The following is a 20,300-nucleotide window of genomic DNA, read 5'->3' on the forward strand; positions in this document are numbered from 1 at the left end:
TCAGCTCTGGAATTGGCAGAGCGCTGGCAACTTTTACGCACCATACGCCTCAGCACTCGGTGACTCCGGTCTATGACTTTACATGGTTTTCTGCTTTGTGGCTGAGTTGCTGCTGTTCACTTCCACTTTCCAATAATATGAACCAATTTTTCTACAAATTTGTAAAAGCAGACTGCATGGCAATTAAAATGTTTGTCATTGTAATGGTAAATGTCTAATAAATTACTAAATGTTAGTAAAAACGGTAAAACAGTGTTAAAATACTATATCTAAAAATACTGTAAAAAGAAAGTTAATAACATTTTACAGTTTACATAGTTTTTATTTATTTATATTAGTTATGTATACTCTTTACCACCTGGGTTATTATAGTGGTTGTTTAGTAGTATGAGAGAATTTTAACTCTTACAGTTCAGTCTTAATAAAGTAATAGAACCATCCAAAAGAGAAGGTAGCGTTGAAACACGACTCTAGAGTGATGTGATTGATGTGATTTTGCTGTTAAAGGATAAAAGTTACCAGAGTTTCCTCATGGGAGTGTGTTCAACAGTGCAAAGCAGATTTCATTCATCTCTCTTAAAACTGAAGGATCTACTTGAGGAATGGCACAATATAAATCAAAACTGAACTGAGAACTAGGAAAGCATTATAGAACAATGAAGCTGTTTTGAAACTCAAACAGTTCCATTAAAGTCTCATATATATAAATAAGTGTGTGTGACCCTGGACCGCAAAACCAGTCGTAAGTAGCACAGGCATAATAGACAAAAATACACCACATGGGTCAAAATTTATAGATTTTTCTTTTATGCCAAAAATCATTACAATATTAAGATCATGTTCCATTAAGATATTTTGTACATCCCCTACCATAAATATATCAAAACTTATTTTTTATTAGCTTTATTTGGGTTTGATGAACTTGTTTGGGGTTATTTTGTAAATTTTGTCACATATTTTTTCCCAGTTTTAGTTTTGACCCACTATTCTACTTCACCAATGAAGTCTTGCCATGTTTTTTGTTTGCAGTCATGATGGTAAAGACTGCTGTTCCTAAAATACCAAACAACTGGGCTGTTAAAGTCTGTGGCATGCATCTCATCTATAGTGGGTCTTTCCATAATTCCTTCCACTCTGTTTATGGTATGCTACCGGTTCTAATAAAATGTCAAAGAACAGTTTGTGCCATTTCTCCTACAATTAGTGAAGTAGTGCTATTCATAGAGGCCTGTCACAGTTCACTAGTACATGTGCTTAATTAGCTTATTCATCCCTTCAGTGGCACAGCAGCCCTATGCAAAATATCAACTCACTGTACTTATAAATACCTTGCCTTACACAGCATGATTTAACAGCATGAAACAACATTTCCATCAAGCACAAGATCACCTAAAGTAATCATGCTGTATAAACATCTAACCCATCAATCAGGAAAGTAATAGTGTTCTATAAACTTGTGTTGAGGGTTTTCAAAATATTTCTGACTGTAACTACTCCTGAGCTTTCGGCCTATAGACACTTGCACTTCAAAACCTTAGGGTTGGTAAAAAAAAAATGTCATTTTTGATGTCAAAGAAGTCTCTTATGCTTACATGACTGCACTGCATTATTTAATTAAAAATCAAGTAAAATGTGACGTATCTTTAAAATAACCATTTCTGATTCTAAGATTGTAAAATGTATCAATATTCCAAAACATTCAAACTGTTTAAAGCCAACAATCACAGTTTGATTTAATCAACTTTAGACAATTTTCATCACCCCCATATTTAAATGCACCTGTTATTATACAGAAAAATTATGATGAGATCAATTTTGTCCTGTTTTTTATTTTATTTTTTGGCCTGCATTAGGCTAAACATTTTTTTTTCTTATGAACTCATGTCTATATCGTCTATTTGTAGCTCTCTGGTGAAGCAACACTGCAAAAATGCTTTTCTTAGATTTTTATTTCCAGTCGAAATATCTTTAAACAAATTTCAATCAAGAAGGATTTTCCAGACAAGTAAAAATAATTTTCATGCTTTCAGAAAAACACAACTCAAAATTAAGTGTGTTTTAGCCTGAAACAAGCTAAATAACCTGCCAGTGCGGTAAGAAAAGTAATTTTGTTTTCAGTTTGAAGTAAGATTTTTTTTGCATACACCACTGGGAGATTATTTTGCTTGTTCTAAGCAAAAACTCACTTAATTTTGACTTTTTCTTTTCTTTTCTGAAAAGTAGAAAAATAATTTCTACTTGGCTTGATTTAAGAATTTGTTGATATTTTGGCTGACAAGACAAAAAAAAAAAAAAAAAATCAAGAAAAGCATTCTTTGCAGTGAACATGACGGTTTGAGTATTTCAGAGTGTCAGCATTCAGATCAGACCTCAGTTTTCCTCAGACTGCTTTAAAATTTGACAAATAATTAAATGTTTCAGAGAACAAAATTATAATAACAGCAGTAAGTAAATCAAGTAGATTTCATGCTGGTTTTAAAATGAAGCAACCTAACTTTTCTGTACATTTCTGTGTGTTCCACACAAAGCCAGGCACCCTGATGGCACAGACGCTTGTAAAGGTAAAGCGTGTTCCCAGCTGTCACCCTGATGTTTGATGAAGCACAGTGAGCGCTGAGCATATTCAGGAAGATCTATGAATATATTTACTCAGTCACGTCTGGGGACACAGTGTTTCCCGTCACTCATTGGGCCACACATTGCTGCAAACTCATAAACTCTGGAGAAAGCGCACAGTTCCTAAGACAGAAAGTGAACCCAAACTACAAGTAACATGTTTTAAGTGCATGGAATGGCATTTAATGTGCTTGTAATGAAGCATGATGGGAATTGACATCATAAAAATATCTATTAAAAAGATATACAAGCCTGAAATCATTCAGACCTTGGTATACTATAAAAAAAAAAATAACACAACTCTAAAGGTTTTATACAAAAAAAAAAAATGTGATTCATGTGTCGTTTCTCCAGTGGTTTCATCACATCCGCATGTAGGCCACCTGTAGAGAGAGGATAGACAGATTATGTTTAGATCACCATACAACATACTACTCTAACACTGTATGCAGTATATAGTAAAACATGTACTCTGAGCAAAAAAATAAAAATAAATTGAGCATATGTAATACCTATCACATGCCTAAATGTGCAGTATATAATACACTATATTGCCAAAAGTATTGGGACACCCTCTTCTAATGAACAGGTTTGACTACTTTAGTAATTTCCATGAGCACAAATCTTAATGTTTAAGCATATAATGATATTCTAGTGTGCTAATTTTGTAGCAACAGTTTAGACAGGACCCTTTTCTATTCTAGCTTGGCAATGCCTCTGTGTATAAGGCAAGGTTCAAATAGAAATGATTGCTTCAGTCAGTGTGGAAGAACTTGACTGGTCTGCAGAAAGCAAAGTTCTAATTCCAGCTGAACATCTCTGGTGTTACTTTAAATGCAGACCTTGAGCCAAAACTTCATCACCAAACACCAGTGACTTGTACGTTTGGGTACAGTCATTTTAGACCAATCCAAAACTGTTGCAACAGAGATGGAAATACAATTTTGAAATTTTAAATATAAGAATTATGTTTCCATCTTTGTTGCTACAGTTTTGGAAGTTGTTTTTTTTTGTTCCAAAGAAGGGGGTGTCCCAATACTGTGTAGTGCATGTACAAGTCATTGGTGTATGGTGATGAGTTTTTGGCTTAAGATCTGCATTTAAAGTCACACCAGAGGAGTTTAGCTGGAATTATAACTTTAAAGTTATAACCTCCACACTGACTGAATTAATCAATTTATTTTTGCACCCTGCCTTAAACAGAGGCATTGTCATGTTAGAATAGAAAAGGGTCCTGTCCAAACTGTCGCTATAAAATTAGAAGCACACAATTCCCTAGAATATCATTATATGCTTAAACATTAAGATTTGTGCTCATGGAAATTACTAAAGTAGTCAAACCTGTTCATTAGAAGAGGGTGTCCCAATACTTTTGGCAATATAGTGTATTAATATACAACCTAATGCATGAAATACTATATTCCACAATGCAATGTGCTCAACTAGACTGAGGTGTTTAGAATAAATCGGAATTAATATTAGTGGTGGATCACCAAATGTTAAAAAAAAAAAAATGCAAAATGGTTATTATTTCCAAGATGACAGCTTAGTTTCACACTAAACTGGGTTTCGCTGGTCTAAACATACAACATGATGTGACAACAATTAGTGTACTACTGTCTGTCAATGCAACAAACTGCATCATTTCACACAAAGGTTGATAATAACAAACTGTTTTTATGCTTTCAAGACATCTGCTTTTGGAGTCTTCAGATACACTACCATTTAAAAATTTGGGATCAGATTTTTTTTTTTTTTTTTTAAGTCTGCATTTATTTGACCAAAAATACAATAAAAAAATTAATACTGTGAAATATTACAATTTAAATAAACCGATTCCTATTTCTATGTCAATATATTTTCAGATGTAACTGATTGCTGTGATAAAAGCGGTATTTTCAGCATCATTACTCCAGTCTTCAGTGTCACATGATTCTTCAGAAATCATTCGAATATGCTGAATTGCTGCTCAAGAAACATTTCTGATTTTCTGATGAACTGATTCATTCTATTTTCAGGATTCTTTGATGAATAGAAAGCACCAAAGGAAAAAAAAAATAATTAAAACACTTAATTTTGACTTGTTTTTTTCTGAAAACAAGACAATCATTTTTACTTGTCTAGAAAATGAATTTTTTGATATTTTGGCTGGAAACAAGCCAAAAAAAATAAAAAATCAAAGAAAAGCAATTTTTGCAGTGTGATGAATTTAAAGTATAAAAACAGCACTTATTTGAAAAATAAGTATTTGGAAACATTATAAATGTCTTTACTGCCACTCTTGATCAATTTAATGCATCCTTGCTGAATAAAAAATTGTGTTAGGCCCCAAACACAAAGACGTGACTTCAAAAACAGCAGCATTATCATTTTCTCCACCGGCTGAGAAATGACTAATACTGGGATCTTTACAGATTTACAGTAACAACCTGAAAATTAAAAAGTTGCCACATATGGCCGCTGTACTTCGATAGCATAATGTAAAAAAATGTGGCAAACAGAAAGGAGCGACATTTAACCAAATCAGCTTCATGCAGGATATGAGTCCTGTGATAAATGATGATGAAGTCTGGCTCAAGGATTCATCTCTGCTGTGGGTTCCTCTCAGCCTTCATTGAGCTTCACACTGCCACTAACTCATGCACAACATCCAACAAACTGTCAAACCAGCAGTATTTCAATTACATTCATCAGAGCTACAGCCGAGTGGTCCTACATCACACAATCCTACATCACTGTAACTCATATACACTACCACTTAAAAACGCACAATCATTGTTTTGTTTTTTGAAGAAATTACACTTTTCTTCAGCAAGGATGCACTACATTAATCAAAAGTGACAGTAAAGACATTTATAATGTTACAAAAAATAATGGCTGCCGAAAAACAGGAATAACTTACATTTGAAATATATTAAAATTAAACTGTTTTACCATTTTTTACCATATCATGGAGTTTTTGCCATTGTAGTGGACATTATATTTTAGTGAATTTCTATGAGAACTCACAAGTCACAGTTTTCTCTCCTTGGTCTTTAAAGATGGCTAAAATTAATTTAGTGAAAAATTGTACACATAATATTTTGTTATTGTCATTTAAATCTGAATATTTTTTTAATTGTTCATCATAAAGCAACATCTCAGGAAAATGTTATGGGTTTTCAAATCCAAATATGACTTCCTGTTATGAAACAGGACATCATTTCATACATGTTTTTATTATGCATTTTGGAAGACATAACAATTGAATATGAAAATAATTAATATATCAATGTTCTTATGAAATATTAGATATTCTTAAGAAAATCTGGCCAATTATTACTGCCATTGTGATTATTATTTTTTCAACATCCTGTCCCAACAGCAATACATTAATATGCAAATTAGATACAGTGTATAGATACACTGTGTTTAATGGGAAAAAACAGTTTATGCATTAACAAAATGGTATATCAAATCATTTTTGTTATATATTTTTTAACATAGTTTGGTATAAAAAATCCTGAAACCTAAAAATTGATTGGTAATTAAAAAAAAAAAAAACAGTTGTTTTTGCCTTTTTGATATCTATTCCATTTTATTTATTTATTTATTTATTTATTTATTTTTTAGAAAAACTGAGTCCTAGTAGAATAAAATCTGATTTTTCAAAAATGCAAATTTTCCATTTTTTCTAATGCCCCTAACAATGTAATGCAACGACATTTATTTTTTTAAACATTAAAAACTCATACCAATCCCAGAATTTCTAAACATGTATATAACAGTAATTGGATGAGAAATGAGTTTAAATGTGATGCAAACCAAACTATCAACATATGAGTGAATGTTGACTCTGGCATCACTGAAATAATGTGTCTCTGTAGCTCTGATTCTTTCAGATATTAGCTGGATCAACAATAGAAAACATCTATTCACGTAAACCTGATCAACGATAACCTTTCATTATCTATATAGGTCAGTGTGTTGCATGTGTCTGCTTGTTTTCAGCACAACAAAGGTGTTGAATGAACTGTGCACAGCATTCCCAGAGGCACATGCGCCTGACGATGCCTGTTTGCCATTTTATCATCAGAGCACTACAAAAATTGGCAGGATGAGTGATAGTTTTCCACTTGATGGAGAAAGTTCAATGCCTCCGCCAGCTACAGCAGAGCAAACACATGTTGCTAGCATGAGAAACAAGGTCAAAATAAACCACAGCAACAAAAGAAAGACCAAACAAGACGCTTGTTTAATTTCAGTCACCCTCTAAATGACCTGAGCCTTTTTTTAAACTCCACATGCACCACATAATTATTAATTATTAAAAACTAGAAGCAGACTTGTTCCCTCACACCTCAAGACCTTACAAAAGCTCCCCTTGCACACCTCTCAAAATGTAATTTTTTTCTCAGTAAGAATGCAAATGCAAATCCTGTCTCTTTTGAAGAGGATAAAGCTGCACATCAGCATCAGCATTATTTTCTTCCATGGGTCAAGCCCTGAAACTCTTCACAGTGAGCTGGGGGAAAAAAGACTGCCAAGAGACAGATGTTTTGCTTCCTTAATTGGGAGCAAATATGCTGGAGAAACAACAGAAACTGAGGCGTGCGTTTCAACCAGGCTATCTGCCCCATAACAACGCACATCTGCTTCAAAGAGATGTTATATTTTGTTTTGATGTATTAGGCTATTGAAAAGCATTCATCTTTTCCACTCCAAGGCTTTTCAGCTTAAGCGATGCAGACGAAATGTAGTAATGTCAGCTTAGCTGAAGGTGGGCAATTAAAAATTGCTGTCAGATGCGGTGATGGGTAACAAAACTTTTAGATAAAAACAACAAACACATATTGAAGGTCCTAAAGTTCTTATTCTGCTGGGTTTGTCTGCATCCTTAAAGTCCTACCTCATTGCCTGATATTTTAGGTTATTTTGGTAGGACACATCAACTTACCACTGGGGTACCTCAGGGCTCGGTATTTGGCCCCTTTTTCTTTCACGATTTACACTAAACTGATGGGACATCCAGGAATATCTGCACAGAGCTTATTTTCCGCAATAATCAGTCCCTCCAGAAAAACGCGATTATGCGATCGCATGATTCCATGCATAATCAGCCAAAGTCCGCATATTTATGCGGGGGACGCATTTTTTCAAATACGCCGCACTTTCGCCGCATAAATTGCAGATTTCCGCGCGCAAAATATGCGGGCTTGCATGATTTCATAATCCCATTTCCGTTTGGGTCTTTGTCTTCGTTCTTTCGAGTATACTATTGTGGTCGCGCGTTGCCGCGACGTTCTGTCTTGCCTCACTTCATTTTCGCCTGCCTGACCAGTCCACATCAAGTGAACTGGACATCGAGAGATTGTGAGACCCGAATATTAATCCGTGTGGCCGTTTGGCCATCCCCGCACTGTTTCAACTGGAGGACTGTGTTTGTGGGGTTCGTATGGTACCATTAGATTGTTGTGTGGATGAAATTATAAATTGATGTGAGTGGTTTGAATGTGGTCTGTTTGTTTATTGTTGGAAGCGTGTGCGAGTGTGTATATGTACGAGTGTGTGTGAGCGTAAGAAATCGGTACTAAGGGTTGTGAGTTTGCGTGATTTTATGGAGTAAATTTTGTTGTGTGTATATTGTTGATGGACCAGGTGTAATGTGATTGCATCTGTTATTTTGTTGCTTTTCTATTTTTGTTGATCAATTTTTCTTTTTTTTTGTGTTTATTGATTTGATTTGATTTGATTTATGGTCATTTGATTTTTTTTTTTTTTTTTTTTCCGTGTTTAGTTGATTTTGACTTATGACTATTTGATTGTATTATTTTTTGTGTGTGTGTGTGTTTATTGATTTGTGTCAATTTGATGTTGATTTTGTTAATTTTGTTGGACGGGCTAAGGAGTGCTGACCACTCTAGGTCCATGTTAATGGGTACCCTTGTTCACTGAGTGATTTTGTTCTTCTGATTTTTACACGTGTCATCTGAATACACGTGTGTTTGTGGTGAAATGAGTACATTAGTGTACGTTTGAAGTGCGTAGTGAAGTGGAATTGGGGTAGGTTGGTTATTTCTCCTTGCCATCTGATGTGTTACTTTTGATTTGTCTAATTTGTTAATTTTTTTGTTTTGATTTGGAAGCCATATTAACCCCTTGTGTCCTAAATTGTGTCTGTGTGTTTAGCTTTTATCCCAGTAATAATAAAATATTGTATCTTTTTTTCTATATTCACGTCTCTGCTCTATTCTTGTGGGAACAGACCTGGGTGTCTTTGACCATTATTTCCCTGGGAGAGATTCTCAGGGTGGAGTAGTCGATGTTATAATTATAATTGAGTCCAGAATAACGAAATTCACCCCTTACGGTGCTACATCTGGCAATAAGTGTGTTGGGGGAATCACTTTTTTCTCTCTTTTTCACCAAACCGCAGTTTTTGCAAGTTCCTGCAGTTTTTGCAAGTTCCCGCAATTTCATCGCATAAAATTGCATAAATATCCCGCATATTCAATCGCATTTTTTAAGAAAACGTGCCGCATAATCAAGGATTTTTGCCCGCAACAATCACAAAAAAACGCCGCGTTTTTCTGGAGGGACTGAATAATCTGAAAGCCAATGGAAAACTCCACTTGGTTTTTGTCAGAAGAGCCAGGATGGGTTGGCCTACAAAAACCATCACTACAGCACTCTTAAAAATAAAGGTGCTTTAAAAGTTTCCTCACAGCAATGCCGTAGAAGAACCATTATTGGTTCCACAAAATTAGTCAAAAACCATCTCTTTCTTACCTTTTTACAATCTGAAGAACCTTCTTTCACCAAAGAACCTTTTGTGAAACAGAAAGGTTCTTCAGATGTTAAAGGTTCTTTATGGAACCATTTACACTAAAAAAGGTTCTTCTATGGCATCGTGAAGCACCTTTATTTTTAAGAGTGTACTCTTCTAGACTATTTTGAGATTTTGTAATGCATTTCTCCTACTATTATTGTACAGTAGTCAACATTTGAAGTGGATCAAAACCTTTTTTATCAAAGTTGTCCTAAAACTAAAACAATATCCGTTCTCGTCTTAGGGCAACTTTGATTAACTTTTTTGATCCACTTCAAATGTTGCAACTGTAGTCACTTTGGATAAAGCATCTGCTAAATGAATAAATGTAATGAAAGTGAAGAGTAAGATATAATAAAGTGTACTGACGGAGCAGTCACGTGTTTGAGCGTGTTGTTTTTGACGGCAACTTTTTTGCTGGGACTTTTAGGACTTTTTTGTCTTAGTCATAGTCTTTTGACTAAAATGCCATTTAGTTAAATCCAATTTTAGTCTAAATTGTTTTTGTTTTAGTCTAGTTCTACTACAGTATATTTAGTCGGCTAAAATCTAATTAATTTAGAAACAGTGTATTGCATTTATTAAGCATTTCTCTAAAATTTCCAAACTCATTGTATAGGCTTCATATCAAGGTTTCATCAAGATTTAACTGCTGTGACACGCAACATGCCTTTATATCAAAATGAAACGAAAACACTTCTCATAAAGAAACAAGAACATGGTCTCCTTTTAGTAAAATACCAATGGTTATATAGGCTTATTCATTCTTTAAACATATTTCAAGTGAGTGATTTTCTGTCTTTCTTCTGTTGCTTGAATAAAATCAGTGCAACAGACAATAGCAACTAAATTAGGCTGCTGTCCCTTTAAAACCGAATGCTCGGATGCAATGTACTGATGCACGTCCAATATTCTCCCAACTGTTAGGTTTATCTAAGACGTAACCGAGTGTGTTAACGTGAATACTCGTCAAAACTGACAATTCAACATCATTTTTTGTGTATTTCTCAATTCAAGAGTAACTTACTCTTGCGCTGTGTGAGAGGCACTGCTTCGGTGCCTGCGTTTGTAAACCAGACCGAATCGGGTTCTGTTTGCGTCGTCAAACTTATCCATATGTCTCCTCTTCTCTTACTCCCAGATATTGACATTGTTGAACGTTTTATGAGACGAGCAGCAAATGCATGCCAGCTTATGTCCAGCAGGATAGATCAGGGTTGCCAGGTTTGGGTAAAATGGGTAAAATACACATTTTTTGGCGTGGTTCCCCTTGTAAAATTAGCATTCCAAGGGATAAATATTATGTTATCGGTGTCGTTTCAACCCACAGACATGAAAAACAATCTGCGGCAACAGTGTTAAAGTAGCCTAATTCCGTGGGAAAACCGCGGACTTGACAACATTTGGATGGATCAATAGCCTATGTTACAGTTCAAATGTTTTCGTTTCGTTATCCTCTCATTTTCGTCTGTGAAAAAAAGTTGTTGACCAAAAAAAAGTTGAATGACCTGATATGAGTTCATGCAGCGCAGGAATGCAGGCAGTCTGGAAGTGCTGGACATCAGAAGCTTCTGGAGCTCTTCACATGTGCTCTGAGGAAATGGCAGAGGATGAACACTAATGTCCTTCTCCCAGACATCCACAACACTAGAAAGAGAGAAAGAAAAAGACAAGATGAGTAAGAAAGACGGTAATGAAGGCACACACTTCTCACACTGCTTCTGCTAGAATAATTTCTCAAATCTGAGCTAAATGAAGTTGGAGTTCATCTACATGAAGACTGATTATTACTAAATAAACAAACAGTGGGTTTGCACTAGTGAAAATGCTTCTATTTTGCATTATTTTCCAGTTTAATATTTTATTACTAATTTTGTAGCTTTTTATTTCCCCATTCACTTCTGGTGATTGTATTTAGACCTTAACATTGTATTTAAATTATAAATTATAAGTTTCTGACACTAAAGACCCTATAGATCATTTATTTGTATTATATATATACACATACATACATACATACATGTAAATATTTATGTTATGTTTTTATGTGTTTATATACTAAATACATTTATAAATAAAATTAATTATATGTATTATATATAAATTATATAAATATGTACATGTACATATTTGTTATTATAATTTTGGATGTCATTATCACAATTAATCATTGCGTGTGTGTACATATTATAATATATATATACATATATTAATATATAAAATAATATATAAAAAACAAACATATAATAACAAATGTATGTATATATGTACCATATTTTAAAAAAATCAGATTTTTTTATATATTTTATGAAATATTTTAACATATCTATAAGTGCCATCTTTTATATAATTTAAAACAACTTAAAAAAAAAACTGTAAAAATTTACATTAACATTAATAAACAATTAAAGAAATACAACTGAGGTTATTGTATAAAATAAATCAAATGTTACAGCCTGATATTGAGCTTAACATCCACCTTTTTTTTTCCATGTAACAGTGGGTAACATTTTATGTCTGGTTTCTGGACAACATTTCAACACTATCATTGCTAATACTATTACTGAACTGAACTGAAAGAACACTGACTTGAGCTAAATAATTGCATTTGTCTGCTGTACAACTACTATACAGATGAGTTTGTTTCATAACTGACTCATTTTTTCAAATTTAACATTGCTTTCCTGTTTATTATTGTGCTGCTTTGAAACAAGCTGTATTATATAAAGCACTACAGAAATAAATATGACTTATGAACTGTTCTGTATTAAATTAGTTTGACTTTTTCTTTGTCATAATGTCACAGTGAACGGTTCTAGTTCACAGTGTTTCTGCTCAGGTCTCTGACAATTCAACCAATAAAACTAGGTTTTGCTGAACTAGAATAAAAATGATCAGGAACACTGAAGGACTGAAGGTGAAAACAGAAAGCGTTTCTACCTCTCTGCAATAACGCCACACCCGCAGAACAGCTGGACCTTAAATTATATTAATCTGACACTTTGAAACATTACCGTTTTAATCATGTCACGGTGATCTGTCAATATTCGCAGTGCTGAAGACAGCCAAGCGAGCGGAGAAACGGAGAGACTTATGTCCTGACACACATTATGGTGATGATCTATTCAGGACATTTCACTGACATTTACCCATCTGTGCTGCAATTCCACAGGATGCGCACATTCAGAAAAGCAGAGAAAACGCTGGAGAAACCTTGAGAGAGAAGCATCATAAACTACTACAATCAGGGTTTCTCCTCAGTCAGACACTCTTTTGTTGTAGTTGGACAAATACATAACACTAATTCATTTTGTTGATAATTTTTTTTATTTTATGTCAGGCACCCTTTTCGGTAACACTTTATATTAAAGTACACACTATGAACCATTAGTAGTAAATAGCATTAGTAAATAGTCAATTCATCATTTATAAATCATTATTTCTACAGTAATAGACAGTAGTAAGCAGTTAATAAATGCAGCTATAAACGCTTTGTTCTTGATTTTTAAACATATCTTTAATGTGTTTAATAACTGTATTTTCATACTTTATTAATGATCAAATCATAATTTCTAAATTAAGAGTTACATAATTCACAAATCAGTTATTTAGTTGCCATCAGTGGTTCATAAGATCATTTAGAAAGTGTAGCGAAATAATTCAGACATTTTAAATGCACTTTTCTACATATTATTTAGACATACAACAGTCACTCAGTGTGTTGATAAATGCTTTAACACATATTCTTACTGTAATTCATGATTAACTAGTAGGTAGTTATAAAACATTTAGTAGTTGTCTGTTATCTATTTTTGTGAGCTCATCTAGAGTGAAGACTATGCCTCGTAAAACTTTCACAAAGCAAAATAAAAGGCTCAGCTATCTTCTAAACAAAAAGGAAACAAACAGAGTAATACAGAACATAGAAATATTTATTTTAAAATGCAAAAAAACAAAACTGTATACTTGTTATAAAATGAAAAATAAACTTCTGCAATGTCAGAGAAAATGAAAAATTCCTGTACAGCTCCACTTAGCAGCAACATGAACCAAAGTCTCTGAAATCTGATATAAAGATGTATCTTTTTATTATTGTTTGTTGAATATACAGTATTTGATGTTCTGTTTCAGCTAATTGTTAGTCTTCAGTTTGAAATGTAGAATTTAATTGAAATTCATCACACTTGGCACATCTTTGTGACTGTGACTCACTGTTTGCACTGAATTTTCACTCCATGAATCTGAAACAAGAAAACCTTCTTACTACAGCAAAATATCTCGCTTATTTTCTTTATTTTCTTGTTGCTTATTTTGTTGACATATATTCATTTTGTTGCTTATTTTTTGTTTGCATTTATATTCTTGCTTATTTTTTGTATATTTTGTTGCAGAGGTTTATTTTTTCTTGTGTAGTGTATTTTTTGTGGTAACTGATTGTAGAAAATGTAACACTCAATTTAGAAATGATAAACTGATCATTAATAAACTATGAAAATACAATTATTAAACACTTTATAGATATGTTTAAAAATCAAGAACAAAGCATTTATAGCTGCATTTATAAACTGCTTACTACCACTCTATTACTGTAGAAATAATGATTTATAAATGATGAATTTACTATTTACTAATGCTTAACTAACAGTTCATAGTGTGTAGTTCTTATAAAGTGTTACCCAATTTCTACTTCAAAATGAAATGGTAAGTCCGTGCTAGGACTGTGCTTTGAAAAAAAAAAGTTGCTCCTTAACAGGATCTTAATGATTCAAGTCATCTCTTAAAGAAATAGTTCACCTAAAAAATAAAAATTAGCAGACATTTGCTCACCCTCAGGCCATCCAAGATTTGAAAAAATGTAGCATTCCATCACTTGCTGCAGTGAATGGGTGCCGTCAGAATGAGAGTCCAAACAGCTGATAAAAACACCACAATAATCCACAACCCTCCAGTCCATCAGTTAACATCTCGTGAAGCCAAATGCTGTGTGTTTGTAAGAAACAAATTCGTAATTAAGACGATTTAACGGCTGAGTCCTCTGTCCATAATAATGCCTCCTTCAGTGAAAAAGGTGGATTTTGATGTGTTTTGACCAAAGCAATGGTTTAAAGTTAAAACCTCTTGAAGATGGATTTGTTTCTTTTGAAGACACATTATTTTGATTCACAAGATGTTAACTGCAGGACTGCAGTGGTGTGGATTACTTGTGGTGTTTTTATCAATTGTTTGGACTCTCATTTTGACGGCACCCATTCACTGCAGAGTATCTTTTGGTGAGCAGGTGACAGAAAAGCTACATTTCATTTTGATGTAATGCTACATTTTTGTTTCTTCCCATAAAGAAACAAACTCATCTACATCTTGGATGACCTGGGTATATTTTCAGCTAATTTCAGCAAATCACCAAAGGACAAACAGATAGTTTGGATCATAATTCATATCAGTCCAGACACAATCTTGGTTGCTAAGATTTTATAAAACAAACTATAATATTTAATTTGCATATAAACATACAAAAGGCTCATTCAATTTTGTAAACAGAAGCTCAAATATGCTTGCTACCTAACTGATGACAGAATTTTAGTTTCGGATGAACTGTCCCTTTAACAGATCATTAAAATGCCTGTTAAAATGCCACAGTTACTACAGTTGGTGTTTCTAATAGCAATGTTTTCTAATGTCTTACTCATCAGTGCTGTTTTCAAATGTCAAGGCTGTCTTGTTGTTTGACATGTTTGACATGCTCTACAGCACTTTAAAGTAGAAATATTTCTACTTTAGTGTTCACAAACATTTTGATGCACGCTGCATACTAAAAAGCTGTGCTTTCTCAAAACGACAAGCTCTAATCTAATCTGCACTAAATGACTGGAGAGGTCCTGCAAGCGTCACTAGAGAGAAGTCTGTCATAGTAAAGTAAATATGAATAGTGTTCACAATAAGATCCATAGCATGCATTTAGAAAATAGATATAGTGAATTTAATTTCATGCTGAATTCTGAAGTGTCCAGGGCAGGCTAATGACTAAGTTTCGCAAGTTTGCAAAATCCATAAGCATTTATTCTTTGACAAATATGCAAGAGATCATGACCGCTAAAGCAAAGAGTTGAGGTCAAAAGTGTACATACACCTTGCAGAATCTGCAAAATGTGAATTATTTTACCAAAATAAGTGGGATCATGCAAAATGAATAAGATATTTCACATAAAATATGTTTACATATAGTCCACAAGAGAAAATAATAGTTGAATTTATAAAAATGACCCCTTTTAAAAGTTTACATACACTTGATTCTTAATACTGTGTTGTTACCTGAATGATCCACAGCCGTGTTTTCTTGTTTATTGATAGTTGTTCATGAGTCTCTTGTTTGTCCTGAACAGTTGAACTGTCTGCTGTTCTTCAGAAAAATCCTTCAGGTCCCACAAATTCTTTGGTTTTTCAGCATTTTTGTGTATTTGAACCCTTTCCAACAATGACTGTATGATTTTGAGATCCATCTTTTCACACTGAGGACAACTGAGGGACTCATATGCAGCTATTACAGAAGGTTCAAACACTGATGCTTCAGAAGAAAACACAATGCATTAAGAACAGCTTTTTAAACAAAATGAAGATGTACATTTTTCATATTTTGCCTAATTATCATTTTATCATTTAGTACTGTCCTTTAGAAGCTACAGAAGATACTCACATGTTTCCAAGACAACAAAATAAGATAAATTTACCCTGATCTTCAAATTCCAAAAGTTTTTGAACCTTTTTGAGCATTCGAACCTTCTGTAATAGTTGCATATGAGTCCCTCGGTTTTCCTCAGTGTGAAAATATGGATTGCAAAATCATACAGTCATTGATAGAAAGGGTTCAAATACACAAAAATGCTGTAAAACCAAAGAATTTGTGGGACCTGGAGGATTTTTCTGAAGAACAGCAGGCAGTTCAACTGTTCAGGACAAACAAGGGACTCATGAACAACTATCACAAAACAAAAAAACAGCTGTGGATCATTCGGTTAACAACACAGTATTAAGAATCAAGTGTATGTAAACTTTTGACCTGAGCTGTATATAATATAATACAGTTAAATTTTGCTCTGTGCACCCAAAGCACATCTGAGTTTTAAAACGTAGCATTCTAAACTAGTAGAAACTGTGCAACATTTGCCAACCACTGCTTTACCGCTTATACTTTCTGATGTTATATCCTTTATTTCCGACACCAATTAGTTAAAAAAATCTGACAGCAATCAGCAAACTTGAACATAACCTCCAAGCGGTGTGACGGATGAGTGTAAACAGCTCTGTTGATTATAATGGGGGTAATTTAGTGTTTGTTGTGTTCTGATGTACTGCTGACGTCCTGAACAGAGATGATGTGACTGCAGGTCGTTTGTCATTGCTGTCTAATATTGCAACTGCAATGCGATGTTGCAATTCAGAATATATCATTTAAATTATCTGGAAAGGAGTGGGAAAATATTTTTAAATACTTCATTTAATGTCAATAAGCATTTAAAAATATGTAAAAAATTAAAATTAAAAATTAAATTAAAAATAATCTGTCACTGGCCATAGTTTTTTACCTTAATATTAAGATTAGGCATCAAATAATGTGTTTAGTATCATTCATACATGTGAAATGGGCTGAGAATTAAACAAATAGTCATAATCTGGTTTAGAGAAAGACAGGAATCATCTTCGTGGCAGATTTTTCTGCTGAGAAAATGAGAATATAAGACTGTGCCTTACAAATGTTTGTCAAAAGCAAAAATGCTATGAAATGCATCACATTTTGTGAGAAAGTGTGTCTTGCTTGAGCAAAACAGACACTATTTTTGGAGTTTGGATTCAGCAAATATGAAGCAAGGCAGTGTTACTAAAACATTCACTGCTGGATTATACACCTCTATTACTGTGACATAAAAATGTAATAAATGTTAAATTAAATGTGTTAATAAATGCAAATTAAAAATGTATTAGTCAGTCACTAGAAGTATAAAGTTCATGCACACAGAGTCTGAAATTTTAATCTGAAATTTGTGTAACAAAATAAACACTTTAGAGGTGTTTTGACAATTCAGAGTCACTTTCATTCTTTGCATGACGAATTTTGACATATACGAAAAAAACGCATATGAAAATTATTTTGAACTAAGGCAGCAGTTTTTGGCCAGACTAAACTGCGATGTTAACCAGACATTATGTGGGTAGTCAAAAGTCTGGTTTCTGTTTAGACTATCCTCCATTTAGCATAACGGCTCAGGGCCTGTATCTGAACACCATGAATCATGTTTGATCCCCGCACCTCTACTTACAGCGAGGAGAAAAGACGCTGAAGCGCACCTCTTAGCGCAAGGTAGAAAACAGGCAGAATTAATGTACACTTGAAAACAAGGTGAGCGAGACAAGGTAAGAGGTGTAGAGAGTCGTGACGACCTTCTGGTGTCAGAGAGACAATGAAGTGCAGAACACACACCCACAATCCCTCTGTGATTCACCCGCTGATTCCAGCATATCCACAGCTCCTCAAGCTCTTACAATGGGAACATTACACATGTTGAGGGAGCATTTCTCTGAGCTTGTGCATTTACAGTCTATTCCTGGCTACTAGCTGCTGTACTTTCACAGTTTTTACAGTGGCAGCTCCTCCAATTTATTATTCTTTTTAAATCAGTTTTTGCTAATCTAAATGACCATTTTTAATTAGAGGCCAAGCTCAAATGGCTGTAGCCCTTATTGTATATGTACGTTACTCATTATTTTTGTCCAATGGGAGTCTATGGCAGTCCTATGAAGGGAATGTAGGAAAATGATGACATTTGGCACAATTGTAAAGAAGGCCATGAATAGTGATCTGACCAACTCTGGGGTCGCTAGGACCAACTCAATAGCGCCACCACCAGTTCAAATGTTCAACATTTAAATGGTTATAACTTTTGAACCCTTTGTTCTAGAAAAATTAAAAGTAGTACAGCAGATTACTCTCTTCATGCTGATCACATTCAGTAGCTTACATTATGATGCAACCTATTACAGTAGCAGTAAAAGCACAGTATTCTGTTTTTTCGCTACTCCTCCTTTAAAATTGGTCCAATTCTTCCCAAAATTGGCTCAGATGATCTATGGACTGAGCTGCACAGAAATTACTGAACAGAATTTTTAACTACAAGTGAAAAAAAAAAAGTTATGATATTGTGAACTTAACGAACTAACGAAACTTGGTACACTTCATCAACACCATCATCTGAGGATCCATGCCAAAGTTGAGAACAGCACCACCTCTGGATCATGAGATACCTAAAAATAACCTTTTTGCTTATGACTTTCAAACCGTTTGTCAGAAAATAATGTTCTTATTGTCTGTTTGTGAATATCAATTTTGCCTGAATCATGTGTCCGCCATATTGAAATCTGTCATACAGTAATTTGCAATATCTTTTGAAGCATTTGACATATCTGCACAAAAATCGGTAGGAAAAGTGTTTCAGAGATATAACGGTTCTTGCAAAAACACATAACTTTTGAAAATGTTGTCTAAACTTTGTTATTTTTATGTCTTTTCATTCCGTGAGTTATGCCAATTCTGACAATGTCTCATTTGTCATTTTCCAACAGGGTGTCTGTCCACCATATTGAAGTAAAACAAAAACTGTTTTTTCACTCCCACAGATTTTGCCCAATTTTGTTCAAAATCTGATCACATGATCTTTGCACAGAAATGACTGAACAGTTACTGGCCTAGTGTATATCTGTTTTGCATTAAAGGATTAGTTCGCTCCTGAAATAAAATGGCCTCATAATCAAATCAAGGTTTAAGGAAAAAATTCCAGGATTTTTCTCCATAAAGTAGATTTTAATGGGGATCAACGGGCTGAAGGTACAAATTCCAGTTTTAATGCAGCTTCAAAGAGCTCTACCTGATCCCAGCTGAGGAATAAGGGTCTTATCAAGCGAAACGATAGGTCCTTTTTAAAAAAAAAACAATTAAAACTGCAATGCGTATGTGTGTCTTGGAAAATCAAGTTGGAAAATACACGCAATTTGTTCTTCGTCTGTGTACTTTGGTTCAAAATGGTAGGGTAGGGAGAAAAACTCCATTTAATTTTCTCCTCCAACTTCCGCCTACGTCATGCATGACCTATTAACATGCCTACGTAATGCATGAGGTCCAACAATGTGAACTAGTGCAAAACAAGGATTTGTGGTTAAAAAGTAAATACATTTTTTTTTTTTTTTTTTTTTTAGAAAATTACACATCGTTTCGCTAGATAAGACCCTTATTCCTCGGTTGGGATCATGAAGAGCCCTTTGAAGCTGCAGTGGAACTGCAATTTGCAATTTTCAATCCATTGGCTCCCATTGAAGTCCACAATATGGAGAAAAATCCTGGAATGTTTCCTCAAAAACCTTAATTTCTTTTCGACTGAAGAAAGAAAGACATGGACATCTTGGATGACATAGGGGTGAGCAAATTATCAGGAAATGTGAACTAATCCTTTAATGTGTGTGTGCAAATTTATTTAGTTATAACATGACCAAATAAAACTAAACATAGCATCCAAAATATTGGACATATTTTTGGAACATTACAAAAACATTGCGTCTCATTATCAACCCAGTCGACACGTTTGCTGTTTGACCTTTTAAATGGTTTGTCTCTGATGCTGACACTAAGAAGAGCATGTAAAAAGTTAACTAAGACACAAGTGTTGTTTAGTGTGATTAATTGCTGATCGGTGTCAAATTTGAGACAAATTTTTAAGGCCTCTAAATTATCAACATGCCTTCTGCTGTCTGATTGATAGTTTAATTGGATGTTATCAAGTAAAAGTTCTTTTAGTATAATTGTGCATGTGCTTCATGTTTTTGCTGTCAAATT

The 20,300-nt window shown here is 34.0% G+C and overlaps 1 protein-coding gene across 2 annotated transcripts in view; it reads right to left on the bottom strand.

Moving 5' to 3' along the window:
* Positions 1-2,142: 2,142 nt before the first annotated feature.
* ube3d (ubiquitin protein ligase E3D) overlaps positions 2,143-20,300 on the bottom strand; it is a 41,760-nt gene continuing 23,602 nt past the window's right edge. Inside the window, exons 9-10 of one of the 2 annotated variants that reach the window (XM_073847732.1) lie at positions 10,933-11,071; positions 2,143-2,999 (exon numbers count right to left, since the gene is read on the bottom strand). In XM_073847732.1, the coding sequence (XP_073703833.1) occupies positions 2,979-2,999; positions 10,933-11,071 (160 nt within the window). In that variant the 3' untranslated portion in view covers positions 2,143-2,978. The remainder of the gene's footprint in view (positions 3,000-10,932; positions 11,072-20,300) is intronic. The other variant, XM_073847731.1, reaches the window with a different exon arrangement.

Source organism: Garra rufa, chromosome 9 (genome assembly GCF_049309525.1).
Source record: "Garra rufa chromosome 9, GarRuf1.0, whole genome shotgun sequence".
NCBI classification, from domain to species: domain Eukaryota; kingdom Metazoa; phylum Chordata; class Actinopteri; order Cypriniformes; family Cyprinidae; genus Garra; species Garra rufa.